The sequence below is a fragment of the Protopterus annectens genome, chromosome 3.part1, assembly GCF_019279795.1.
Source record: "Protopterus annectens isolate FY-2018-M chromosome 3.part1, PAN1.0, whole genome shotgun sequence".
In the NCBI taxonomy this organism is placed as follows: Eukaryota; Metazoa; Chordata; order Ceratodontiformes; family Protopteridae; genus Protopterus; species Protopterus annectens.
This window is the reverse complement of record NC_056732.1, coordinates 838,051,241-838,065,270: the sequence shown is the minus strand read 5'-3', so window position 1 is coordinate 838,065,270 and position 14,030 is coordinate 838,051,241. Positions and strand designations below refer to the sequence as shown.

Sequence of the window (14,030 nt, the reverse complement as noted above, 5' to 3'; positions counted from 1 at the left end):
ATATGATTAGTAAAAGTTTATCTCTCAGCTATTATTGGCACTATTTGTACAGTTGTAAATAGTTGAGTTCAAAGGTTTAATTTACTTCTTATATATCTACTGGTTACCTTTTGTTTCCTAATATTATGTCTATATTACATCAGCTTATTTAGATAAATCTTTTAAAACCTTGTACATAACATGGTTTTGGAATTATTGAAGCAAATATGAATAAGCAATACTTGATGCCTAGAGGCATCAATAGGAGTTAATTGCAGATGCACCTGGAGGCGTCACTTGGATGTAAAATAGTACATGATATGCTATAAAGGGAAAAGCATTTTAACCTAACTTACTGGTTGCCTTTGCAAATCTGTTTGTGTGAAACAACTGTTTGGTATGGAACTATGGGAGTCTGTTTTTTCGCTGAGGAGATCCATCTCTTTCTTTAGTTTGTTAATTTATCAAAATCCAGAGATGCATTTGCATCTCAGAAATTCCTGCATCTCTGGAATTCATTACTGCTAGTGGGAGCACTCGTATCAGAGAGCTTAAATAGCAGTGCCAGTGGTGTAACAGGTCATACACCAGTTTTAGGTGCTGTAGGTTCTAATCTCACACCCAGTAGGTGGATTGCTGACACTGCAGTTGCACCATAAGAGGATGCTGTTCTCCTGAGTGTGTCATCCTTTGGATGTGACTTTAAGCCGAGGCCCCATTTGCCTGAGTTAGTAGTAGCTCAGGTGGATATAAAAGATCCCACAGCATCAATCAAAAAGAGTTGGGAATTTCCGTGATGCCCTGCCCAGTCTAGTAAATAAAAGATAAAGATTTTATAGATTTATACGATAATTTGTCTATTTTCGCAGAAACATGTTGCCTGACCTAAACGGGTTTGTAAAGATGCAGTTTGTCAAGAAAGAGCATGTATGTTCACCTATCAAGGGGTGTGTAAAATGTTTAAGTATTATAGTGCCAGAAAATTTTCCACACAGGAAGCGGAAGAACAGCAGAATTCCTCTTGCCTGGTAATGTCCCGCCCGACCTACACACCTGACTGCTGCTTGTCTGTCACCACATTTCCATCCACACAAGTTGTCAGGACCATGGCTCGTTAACATAAACTGACCCCCTTTTTAGAAAGGTCCTTTTGCAAGTATCTGATTTGTTACATACCCTGTTTACAGTTCAGACTCTCAGAAGGCACATTAATGCAGTTGTGACTGAAGTACTGATTTAAAAGTGTGGTTCTGTTGGTGGAGTTTTACTGACAACAGTCCCTGCCTCTTTTCTCTGTAACTGTATATTTACTATCTGTGTATGACAAAGGACTTGAAAAAAAGCAACCAAACCCATTTATTTCAAAGTGTTAGTACACATACAATCCTGTGAATTGGAAATGGTCACGATCCATAAGCAAGAATGCAACCTTTTAAAACAGTCTGCCACTGCAAAGAAAGCCATATCACTCCCGAGCAAGCAATGAGCTGTTATTCACTGCTCCTTACAGGCACCTTCACTTTTGCTGATTACTGCCTTCAGTGTGCATTTCCTGAGTCAATTTCCTGTAGCTAACAGGGTAATGAAGAATGCAGGGGAAGAAATGAGCCGCATCAACCAGAAGTACAAACTTACAGCATTTCTGCTCTGCCTGCCTCATTCCCACTGTGACAAACTGCTGGCGACATCTTTACAGACCACTTTATAAATCTGGTTGCGATAATACGTAAGTACCGATTTTATTTGTTTTATTTGATTTATGGGCTTGAAAAGGTGTGGGTGCAGAATCATTGAATGTAGCCTCCTATCTAACTCTTTACATAGATTGAGTCTTATGATCTGAACTGTGAAACCATAAAGCCTGACCATAACACTTTCAGTGATAAAACTCGTCTCCATTTTTCCTTGCACAGAAGAACTCCACGATGGAAAATGTGACCAAGAGAACATATTTGCCAAAGTAAGTGTACTGAAGTACTGTTAGCGTAGTGCAGTGCATTGGTAGTATACCAAACAGAAGCAGTGTGCATGTCTGTGTTTCATAGGAAGTTATTAGGCTAGTGGACCTAGGGCCCTTATAAGCCTATCCAAGTTCTACCTTTATTTCAATGATCAGCATGAATTGCCCCTGTCCAAGAGGGACGGTTACCTATCCAATCGTCCAGGTTACATTTGAAGAGGGCCAGTGAGATGCTGTGTTTGACATGAAATGGGAGTCCATTCCAAAGTTGTGGTAACCTCTGAAAGACAAATATGTCCCTCCAGCAAATTCTATTAATGTCACATGCCAGGTTAATGTCTTTAGAGCGAGTAGCCCATGTACCATTTGACTTGCGGATATGCTGCATTTCCAATAAAGCAGGGTCATAGATTGCCTTATATGCAAGGCATAGATTGCCTCTGAGTAATCTGTATGAAACAGAAATTCAAGACCAGATTTCAGGGCAGAAATGGAACTGAAACAGGGGAACATTTCAGTCTGACTTTTTTGTGCTACTCCCTAACAACCAGATTAACAAAGTGTGACAACAAACATTATTCTTCTATCAAGCATCTGTTTAGTTCACCAAGGCACTGTGCTGAAAGTAGAATGTGATCTTGTCTGTGTCTAAGTGACTTGTAGAGCTAGAGTATCTGTATTGGTTGGTTTGTGACCGAACTTGTAGTTAAGAGTCTTAGGGTGACGTGTATGTTGCATTTTTATTTTTGTAAACTTGGCATGTCTGCTAAGCACAGGTGAATTTTTACATGTTCAACCCGTAAACGCTCTGTAGTTAAATGGCCTGCTCATGCATGTACAATATGCATGTGGAAACTGAGAATGAAGCATGTAAGCAACTCATAATCTTAACCTTTTATGGTGGGCAGCCAAGTGTGTTATTAACATCCACATAGAACACAGCAGATAAAAGTAGGTTAATATTCCAGCTTGAGACAAATATTTTATTTTGTAGATCATAAATAAATGTCAGATTCTATGATATTATTAATCAGTGGAAGCTTTTCTTTGTGGAACTCAGTGTCTGCAAACGCCATTTCTAAAAAAAATTTATATTATCAAGCATTGACCTCTCACTGCTTGAACTTTAAAACGTGGTTGTTAAAACTTTTTGAGATTATAAGTTCTGTCTGAGAAAGGCATCGTTAAGTGACGAATGCAGCATTTGATACAGGGGGCTGTGTGCTCTCTTCATGACTAGTACTGCTGTTAAGTGTTGTTTAAAATTTCATAGTTAACCATGATTATTGTCGCTATCTGTTTGGAAGTATGTTTAATGTTGCCTGTATTTAGTTGCTCTGAAAATTAATTTGGTATAAGGCTCAACATTTTTGACATTTCAGTTGTATTTTCCTTGAATTATTTTTTTTCTGCTGTTGCTGACCTTGTGGATATATAATACTGCACACTCAGAGAGACACTCCTGCACATGCGTATATATACACACACACACACACACACACACACACACACACACACACACACACCTGCTTTCTGGGAAAAGAATGTTAAAAAATTATTGCTCATTTCTGTGCTGACTAGGAAGTCTATCTGTTACTAATGTGTTCACTGTGCCAAGGTAATGATTAATGTTTCTGTTTTACTGAGACATATGCATCTTTATGATTGCTCATTTTTATATTGAAATAGTTGACTGATGTGTAAATTATATTTAAGTACATATTTATTGTAGCCCTTGTTTAATTTGATTTCAGTTGTAAACATTGCTTTTACTGCATCTTCTTGTACAAGCAAACATGTTTACATTATAAATATGTATGTGCTTTTTGTTCTAGGTTCGTTGGCATCAATGCTTCTGACATCAACTATAGTGCAGGTCGATACGATCCTTCTGCTAAACCACCCTTTGATATAGGCTTTGAAGGAGTTGGTGAAATAGTAGCCCTAGGCCTAACTGCCAGTGCCAATTACACAGTAGGCCAGTCTGTAGCCTACATGTCAGGTGGCTCCTTTGCTGAGTACACAGTTGTTCCAACCAAGAATGCCATTATGGTGCCATCGTCAAAACCAGAATACATTACTTTTCTCGTCAGTGGTGCTACAGCTTATATAAGTTTGAAAGAACTTGGATCGCTATCTGAGGGAGAAACCGTTTTGGTAACGGCAGCAGCTGGAGGCACTGGCCAGTTTGCAGTTCAACTTGCCAAGAAAGCCAAGTGCCATGTTCTTGGAACCTGCTCCTCAGATGAGAAAGCTGGTTTCCTAAAAACTATTGGCTGTGACCGTCCCATTAACTACAAGAAGGAAAATATTGCTACAGTCCTTAAAAAGGAATGCCCCAGAGGTGTGGATGTGATTTATGAGTCAGTGGGAGGAGACATTTTTGACTTGGCAGTCAATAATATGGCTGTCAAAGGTCGCCTTATTGTAATTGGATTTATTTCTGGTTATCAGACTCTTACTGGACTCAAAGCAATAAAAGGTGGAACCCTGCCAGCAAAGCTGCTACAGAAGTCTGCTAGTGTCCGTGGTTTCTTCTTGTTGCACTTTCATTCACATTATCAAGAAGCACTAAAACAGCTGTTGGCGATGTTTGAAAAAGGAGAACTTGCTTGTGAGGTAGACTGTGGAGACATGTCTCCTGAGGGAAGGTTCATTGGCTTAGAGTCTGTTTTCCGTGCTGTAGACTACATGTACACAGGGAAAAACATTGGAAAAGTTGTAGTTGAACTGCCACCTTGTGTCAGCAGTAAACTTTAGAAAATTCAGAAGATATGTAATTCAAACCAATAATGCAGGCTGTTTTACTCTGATCGATTCTAAAATCCTTTCTGTTCTTTTTTAACACTGGTTAGTAACAGAATTGTTTGCCAAATGTAATAAGAGTAGTTGCTAAAGACTGATTTGCAAAGAGAAAAGGTAAGATTTAAATACGTATGCATGCTTTTAAGCTGTAAAGCTGTCCTCAGTCTGTGTGCAGGGTTATTGTAGCCCAAGACTGTCCTTTCCATTTTTATGTATTGAGCAGTGGCCACCATTTTGCCCACTTGGTAAAGTGTTCCATATCCTTCCTTAGACCCCCTCACCATTCTTCATTGATGCACCTATCATATCATCAGTGAAGATACTGATCCTGTTCAGTTCCCTCTGAAACAATCAGTGAAGTAGACTGGTGACTGGACTGACCCCTGTGATATTCCCCTAGTCATTTGTCTTATTCCCGATATTGTCCCTGTCAGCAAAAACCTCTGTGCCCTCCCTATACCTTTCAACCATGCAGTAGTCCAATTTTGTCAATCTGGCCTTCTCTAGCTGCTCCAATTTTCTTGATAGCAACATGAGTGGGATTAAGTTAAAGACCTTGATCAAATCCCGATAGACTGTATCTACTGATAATTTCAGTTTCAAGTTCTGTAATATTCTCATAGATCTGGGCAAGTTTCACTGACATCTCTTTCTGGCCGTGAACCCTTGTTTTTTTTTTTTGTCCATGAGTTTGTTATCCTGTTGAAAGACAGATGACCTTCCCCTCAGGATTTTCTCCATGACTTTCTTTGCCACTGCTTTTAGACTGATTAGCCTGTAGTTCCCTAGATTTTTCCTGCTTTCATATTGTGCAAGGGTAGGATTATTGCTGTTTTTTGTGTTCTTTGGGGGCCCATTTCTAAATCTTAGTAACTGGAAATATATACTGATACCCTTCTTCTACACCACTATGCAAGCTACTTTGCCAATTTAAAATATGATTTTTTCCCCCAAACCTGTTAATCATTTCTAATATTTGTAAAATAGATGGATGAATGTGGCTGGTCTGTCTGAAGAATATATGTGACCCTAGATAAGCATCTTAAGTTAGTTTACTGGTCCAAAGGGAATTCACACACGCTTCCTGTAGTTGACAAGACATTACCAGAAGATAAGTATGTCACAATGATCCGAGACTTGGAGACATAAGATAAAAATCCAATCATAAGTTCAGAAATCAAATTGTGTTTCTTAACTGCCTGGCAAGCATCTGTTCTTTAGTTTACTTGTTAACCCTTTGTGTTTATTGTCTCCTGATCTATAACACAAAATAGTTTGCTAATAATACAAATATTTTTTCTAATTGTAATAAAGATGTTTTAAATTTCTTGGCTTGGTTTCAAGTGAATTTTATAAATGTCTATGTTAGTATTAAAATGCATTTCTTGTATAGTGTACCCACTGTGTCAGAAAACATACATTTCCTAATAACCATAGCAAACCAGTTTTATCCTAGAATGGGAAGTGGTCAAAGGCCAACATAAATGTAACTGCTGATCTGATGTCATTTTCATTCATTCCTCAACTGTTTGGTTTGGGTCTGACTTGGCCACTTCATCCAGCATTGATAGAAAAAAATAAGTTGATTCTTAGAGGGCTGCTGCCCTCCAAACCAGCTTCTACAGCCTCTGAGACTCAAACCTCCAAAAGAGTTGATAAAAAAGGAGCTTCTCCCTCTAAAGAATAACAAAAGAGATCTCTGGATCCATCAACTTCTATGGCACTGCCATCTGAACCTCCTGTTAAGGTGGCTAAAAATTTGGATCTGACCACTTTGGATCCAAAACCTAGATCTGAAGAATCTCCTCAGATCATTTCACCTCAGCTTCTACCAGATCCAATCTCTTCTTGGCCTCTGTCTCCCTTTTTGGAACAGTTTCCTAGACACCATTCCAAGACCATCTTCCGTGGCCTTAATCATTTGATCTTCCAAGAGCCTTACATACACTGATGTGGATAGAATGAGGAAGTTCCTCAGGATGCAATTTGAATGAGAGTTTTCCAGGCTCTGACCCCATCGGATCTAGAGACCTTTGTTTAGTATACTCCCTCATTATTAGCATCTTATTGAATCCAACCTTTGGTTTCGGAGTCATCGGATCTGAATGTCCTGGAGTCGACTCAATCAAATGTTGGCATCTTCCAACTCCGATGGTGTCTCTGAGTGTTTCATAGCCAGAAGACTCTCAGAGCCAGTTCCACAGTGCTGGACTTGACTCCCAAGTTGTCTAAGCTCTCTCTTCCCCTCAGAGCTTCAGTTGAGCTCTGACTCCCTTCTCGAGTAGTTTGCCTTTGTGGTGGAAAGAGTCAGTCGTTCATAAGCCTGCCTTATTGGATCCATTGGTGTCCTTTTCTCCACACAATCTGCCTTCGAGGTAGTGGACAGAGCCTTTCTCCTCACAGAGTTTAGACTGTTCTTTCCCCTTCGGCTCCTACTACCAGTCCCATTCGATTCTGCATCCATAGCCTCTTCCATTCCACTGGGACAGTCAACCCAAACCAGCCTCCAGAGTACCCAGCAATGTATAGTAATCCCACCAAAGAAGTTTCTAGGAAGAGGAAGTGCAAAAGGAGGCACTTAGTGTCCTCCATGACCTACTCTTGTGAAGAGTCTGTCACAGAGGACACTTGACTTTGATGAAGGGGAAAGGTCCCCCAGATTACCACCTGATAATGTCTCATTTGGAGATATCTTAGAACTCCATAAACAGAGGGGTGGTTGATACCCCAATGACCCTTCCCAAGAGGAGTCTGTGTTATTGGAGCCTTTTGGAGCTGGCCTGTCTACCTCCTGGGTGACTCCCACTGTTGACAAACTTATTGATTTAGTCTCTAAATGGTTGTGGAAGGAACCAATCCCGAAGAGACCAGATAGGTTCCTGGCACCACGTAAGGATAGACCACACTGGAGTAAGGGATTAGCCGTTGATGCCATGGTCATAGCGGTGGCCACCAAGAAAGAACTGGCAGAACAGAGTTCCTCTGTCCACCCCCCTAACAGGGAGTGTAGAGCAGTAGACAGATTCGGAAAGTGTGTCTGTGCTTCAATGACTTTGCTCATTGGTTGCTGAAATATTTGACACATTTTGCAAGACTTAAGAGGGATTTAATCTAAGAATGTTTCCAACTCCTTGTCTGAGACCATTTTCTCTGAGGTACAGACTACTGTCTCCTCACAGTTGGTCACCCATCAGTCTATTTCAAATTCATCCATGAAGTTATCTCTCATATATCACGAGTGGCAGGTTCAGGCATTTCCATTGGGAGACATGCCTGGATTCGCTTATGCAATTTTGTGGAACCCTTCAAATCTTCTTTTGTCAATGCTCCCTTTGACAGAACCTCCTTATTTGGTCCCAGAAAAAAAGATACACTCTAGGTGTGAGCAGGAAGGCCTGCTGTGGGCATATGTTTTGTGCCCCCCCCCCCCCATGGACCTTTTCTAGGAACCAACGAGGTGGATGTAAAATGTGGTTCAAAAAACCCTGGAGTCCTTTCCAAGATCCACTTGGAGATAGTTTGCCTGTGTTAGAGGGGGGAATTCCAATGGAAGATGCCTTCCACATGGCAGAGAGGGTCAGCATAATCTTGGATCTATGGATGTCTACTCTGGTGCAGGGTGTCAGGAGTGCTGACAGGATCTTTCAGAGATCCTGGCTTGAAATAACAAAAGATTCATTGGTGCAGAGGATAATATCCAGACGTTATACAATACTATTTTCCCAGCCACTCCACCCCCCCCCCCCAAGTATCAAACAAAATCCCTGATGTTACACCTAGTCAGAGGGAAGCAGCAAAAATAGAAATAGACAGGCTAGTAGAAAAGAGAGTCATCCAAGAGGTCCCCACAGACAATAAAGAGTCTGGAACTCATTCAAGATTTTTTTTAGTGCCGAGAAAGGTAGGGGACCTGCGACCAGTCTTGGAACTCAACAAACTAAAATGATCAGTACTGCAAACAAAGTTCTGGATGGTCATGCTTCAGTCATTCTGCCATTTCTACAAAAGGACAACTGGACATGCTTGATAGAGCTTTAGGATCCGTACTATCACATCAAAATGTACAGAAGATGTTTATGTTTCCAGCTTGGGGTCAGTCATTACCAATTCAGAGTAGTGCCCTTTGGCCTCACCACAGCCCCCCCCCCCCTAGGGTGTTTACAAAATGTATGGCAGTAGTTGTAGGTCATCTCAGACTGCAGGGATTCTGAGGTGTTTCCATATCTGGATGACAGGCTCATGACCTCTCTGACCAGGAGTCAACTAATTCAAGCACAGGACTTTTTATTGCAGCTGTACCATCATCTGGGGATCGCATCAACTACAACAAATCTCAACTCAGTCAGACTCAGACTCCAGAATTCATTGGCACTTTGCTCAATACAGTCTTTCAGATAGCTTCTCTCCCTCACTTTTGAATTCAAACAATTCAGTTCCAGGTCAAAAAGATCATTCAGAGTTCTTCTCTGTTAACACATCCGATACTTCAAGCATTGGGATCCATGTCAGCAGTAATCATTCTTGCTCCACTGGTAAGGTACCATATGAGAATCCTCCACCTGACAATCGCAACTCAATGGTTTATTCTCCAGCAATCTTTATCTTGTCAAGTCAAAATAATGCAAGCTTGCAAACACTCTCTTTTGATGGATACACTCCAATTAAATGCAAGAAGGCGGTCTCTTTGTTCTCCCTCAACCCAAGGCCACAGTGACCACAGACGCACCTCATATTCGGTGGTTGGGCATTTTCTGGGAAGGACGGTTCCAAGGTGCATGGTCCCACAAAGAGGCCAATGTCCTGGAGATGAGAGCTGTCCTCCTAGCATTGCAGGCCTTCCAAGACACTCTTCCAACTAGGACTGTTGTAATTCAGATGGACAATATATCAGTGGTTTGGTATATCAACAAAGGAGAACCTGGTCATACCCTCTTTGTCGAGAAGCTATGAGAGTATGGCAATGGGCAATCTCATCCAATTTCTTTCTGACAGCAAAGCATGTTCTGGGGAAGTCCAGTATTGCAGACAAGTTAAGCAGATCTATTTTAATGCCTCACAAGTGGTCTGTCAACATGAAGGTGGCAGAAAAGATTTCTGTCGATGAGACCAGCCATGCTGTAATCGTTTTGCATCTCCTCTAAACAAAAAGTGCAGTGGGTTCTTTGCACTCGTCCCCCCAGTGGGGAGTCCTGAGGGATGCTCTACTTCATGTATGGCCCCCCAACTCGGTCTCCTTTATGCTTATCCCCCATTACCCCTAATACCCAGATTTCTACAGAAAGTATATCAATTGAAGAGCACAATTATCCTCAATGCCCCTTACTGAACTCCTCATGTCTGGTTTCCTTTCCTTTGGCCTCATCTTCTTCAACCACTCTGTATTCTGGATCCAACTCCAGACCTATTTTCTCATATGACAGGAATGACTTATCTGGACATATTGGGCCTTGGTTTCTCCAATTTCTTTGATAGCTAGACAGCCCAGGTTCTCCTGTCCTTTCTGTCACATTCTTTTATCATCCTACAAAGCTTCTGCCAGAAAAATTTACAAAAGTAAATGGAAAAGATCTGTTTACTGGGCACACAAAAATATCAATCCTTTTTCAGCACCAATTCTTAAGGTTCTTTTGGCTTCAATTTTCAGTAAAGGGGCTAGGTTCTCAATTATCAAAGTACAATTAGCAGCCGTTTCCAACTTCCATGTGGGAATAGATAACTGTACTTTGGCTTTCTCTAAGCATTGTAATGCTTTTCTCAGGGGAATGTATCTAATTAGGCCTCCTTTAAGGGATCCTATTCACCCTTGGGATTTAAGTATTGTATTAGAGGCTTTCACCCAACCTCCCTCCCCTAAACCTTTGGCTAAATGTGATCTAGCATTTTTGACCTGAAAGACTATTTTCTTAGTTGCTGTTTTGCCAGAAGAGTGTCTGAACTTCAGGCTGTCTTCAAAGCCTCCTTATTTAATTTTTCACAAGGATAGAGTATCTTTGTAGGCCAGTCCTTCCCTTCTCCCTAAGGTGGTATCTGATTTTAATGTTAACTTGGAGACTTTTCTTGCAAATTTCTCACACGAAGAAGAATATATGTTACATCTATCTCCACAGAACCAAAGAATTGAGAAAATCTGAAAGATTGTTTCCCTTTCTGAATCAAGATTGGAGAAACCAGTTTCTAAAGTGACTTTAGCCAAATGGTTGACTGATTTGTATTACCTTTGTTTATGAAAAAGTGGGGTTTCTTTTACTAAAACCACCAAAAGCCCATTCCACCAGGTATATGATGACCTCAGCATTTTTATCTAGAACTTCTTTGGATGATATTCGTGTAGCAGTAATGTGGGCTAATCCTTGTACCTTTATTGCTCATTAATTACAAATTATATTTGGTCTCTAGGGGAAGAGCAGCCTTTGACTCAGCTATGCTCAGGAATATCTTTTCTTAGTGTCCTTCCAGGATTTAGGTAGCTGGGGATTCTGTCCCAACAGCTGAGGAATGAACGAAAATGACATCAGATATAGAAGTTATGTACTCACCCTAACTTCCAGTTGTTGTGGTCCATTTTCATTCTTCAACATCAATCCCCCTCCTTGCTTTACTCTTGGAAATATCGAAGGATGTTGCATGAACCACTGTTCCTTTGTTTGAGTCCTAGATTCTGTCATGTCTAAATTCCTTACTAGCTTGTAGGTCTATGGTTAGCAAACCAGATCTGAAGTATCAGGAACCAGGAAAAAACAGTCACCAAACAAACACAACAGATCAGCTGTGGCCACAAATACCAAGGAGTCCCAGATAAATTTGAACAAATACACTTTAATTGAACTGAGCACTTTCATCTAATATAACATAGACTTCATCAGAGTTAATGCACCAGGTGAAATGAGCTTAATATATACCATCCAACTAATTAATCACATGACAACACATTAATGTACTAAATCATTTAAAAAAAAACCTCTCTTAAACAACCCTCCAAGAACACCAACTATTAAAATAAAGAATATATATATATAATGTGTATATATACACACAAAGAATACCTATTAACACATATATATATATATATATATATATATATATATATATATATATATATGTATATATGTGTGTGTATATATATATATATATATATATATATATATATATATATGTATATATATATATATATATATATATACTTTAAAATCCACTATACATTAAACTAAGTAAGATTTTAATTTTAAAATACTGGAAATAGACACTTGGTCATTAAGTCCTGGAGTTTTACAAGCAAAAAGTTTGAGTTGCCAAAATAATTCTTTGGCCTCTAATAAATATTCCCACGGACCACCTCTAGGGTTAACCACCACACAATCAAGACAAAAAAACTGGAAACTATGATCAGGGTTAGCAGCAATATGTTTAGCAAGAGAATTGTTCAACTTGTTTTTTCTTATACTTAAAATATGCTCGTAGATTCGTTCTCTAATTTTTCTCTTAGTTTTACCTATGTAGAAACAAAGGCATTTTGAACATTGAGCAAGATAAATTACCCCTAGGGTATTACAGTTACAAGGGAAAGTACTTCTAATATTATTCCCATTAACAGTTATCCTATCCCCCACTAACATAAATTTACACTGCCCACAATTACCACAACTCTTTGTGCCTGACTTTCTAGAAGAGTTCATTTTCCAAAGGCTATCACCACTCTCTAAGATATTTTTTAAGGTGTTACCCTTCTTATACACCACTAAGGGTCTTTCACCTATTTTATCTAATACTCCATTAAAACAGGAAAAAAACTCCTCAATTCTTATCCAATATATTTCTGATATGCGTATCTTCTGCATAATACTGTATTATTAAACTTGGAGTATTGTCTATCACCTATTTTCTTATTAAAAATCTCCCTAACATTGGAAGCCTGAGATTTAATCAAAAGGCAAATAAGTCCATCCTTCCTTTCCTGTTAAATACCAGACCTAACCTTTGCCACCAAGTTATTGGGGTAACCCCTATTTTCAAACATTTTCCCCAAGATCTCGCACTCTTCACTGAACATATCATCATTGGATACCATCCTTGCCACTCTTATAAATTGTCCCCTAATTATACTTTTTTTGGCTATAAGGGTGATAACTGTTAAAATGTAGTAGGTTATTACTATAACTAGGCTTCCTGTAAATAGTAGTTACCAACACTTTATTGTCATGGTCCTTAAGGACCCTTCCATCCTGTAGCTTATATTATTCCTATTGAAATTATAGGTGAGTTTCAAAAATGCCATAGTGGAATTTAAATGCTCAGTAAAGGGCACAATATTGTTGATGTCATCCTCCCAAATGATAAAAATATCATCCGGGTGTCTGGAATACATTTTCCATGGAGGAATGGGAAATTTGTCAAAAAGAAATTGCTTTTCCCATTGTAGTAAAACTATATTTGCAAATACGGGGGTGCAAGACGTCCCCATTGCCACCCACTTTTACTTGGTGAAAGTATTGCCCATCTACAAAAACAATGTTATTCTACAAAACAACTTACATTAGAGAATTCAATACATAAATTTCATCATCCCCAAACTGTTTAGTATCAATAAGAAAATCTAAACCAAAGCAGTCCCAGTTCATGGGGTATAACATTGTACAGCTCCATTACATCAATGGTTAAAAAAAAAACAAACATATCAGAGAAGGGTACATCCCTAATCTTAGAGTCTATACATAAATAACTTACTTTCATAAAGATGTCCTTAAGTTTATAATTAATGAATTTAGAAAGGGGGTGGGTCTTAGAACAACTAGCATTAACTATAGGCTTCATAGGTGGATTCCTTATATCTTTGTGCATCTTTGGAATGCCACAGATAGATGGTACCAATGGATGCTTCACTTGTAAATAGTCATATAATGTACCATCAATTTGGCCCTGATCAAATAAATCTTTAAGCAAATAGTCAATCTTCTTGTAAGCTAGGTGAATAAAGTCCAACGATGTTTCCTCATAAAAAATCATTTTCAAACAATTAAACATACGATCAAGGTAATCTCCATTGTCCATTATTACCACCCCACCCCCTTTATCAGGTTTCATAGTTCGGACATTTTTATCCCTAACCAACTTGTGCAACAGTTCAGACTCTACTTTATTTAAGTTAGGAACAATTTTACAGTCTTTATTTATCAATAGTGCTCTAACATCATGTTCAAGTAATTTTTCAAACAATATCAATGGTAATGGTAGCACTGGATTAAACACACTGCTTCTCTTTAAAATACCAACGCCTTCATTAGAACTGTTG

At 39.2% G+C, this 14,030-nt stretch overlaps 1 protein-coding gene across 4 annotated transcripts in view; it reads left to right on the top strand.

Annotated features, from left to right (window-relative positions):
* The window catches only part of ZADH2 (zinc binding alcohol dehydrogenase domain containing 2), a 583,785-nt gene extending 577,713 nt beyond the window's left edge, over window positions 1-6,072 (top strand). For 3 of the 4 annotated variants that reach the window (XM_044067109.1, XM_044067110.1, XM_044067112.1), the window contains one exon: window positions 3,775-6,072. In XM_044067109.1, coding sequence (XP_043923044.1) covers window positions 3,775-4,699 — 925 coding nt within the window. In that variant the 3' untranslated portion in view covers window positions 4,700-6,072. Of the gene's footprint in view, window positions 1-1,892; window positions 1,940-3,774 lie in introns of all 4 variants that reach the window. The other variant, XM_044067111.1, reaches the window with a different exon arrangement.
* Window positions 6,073-14,030: the final 7,958 nt, after the last annotated feature.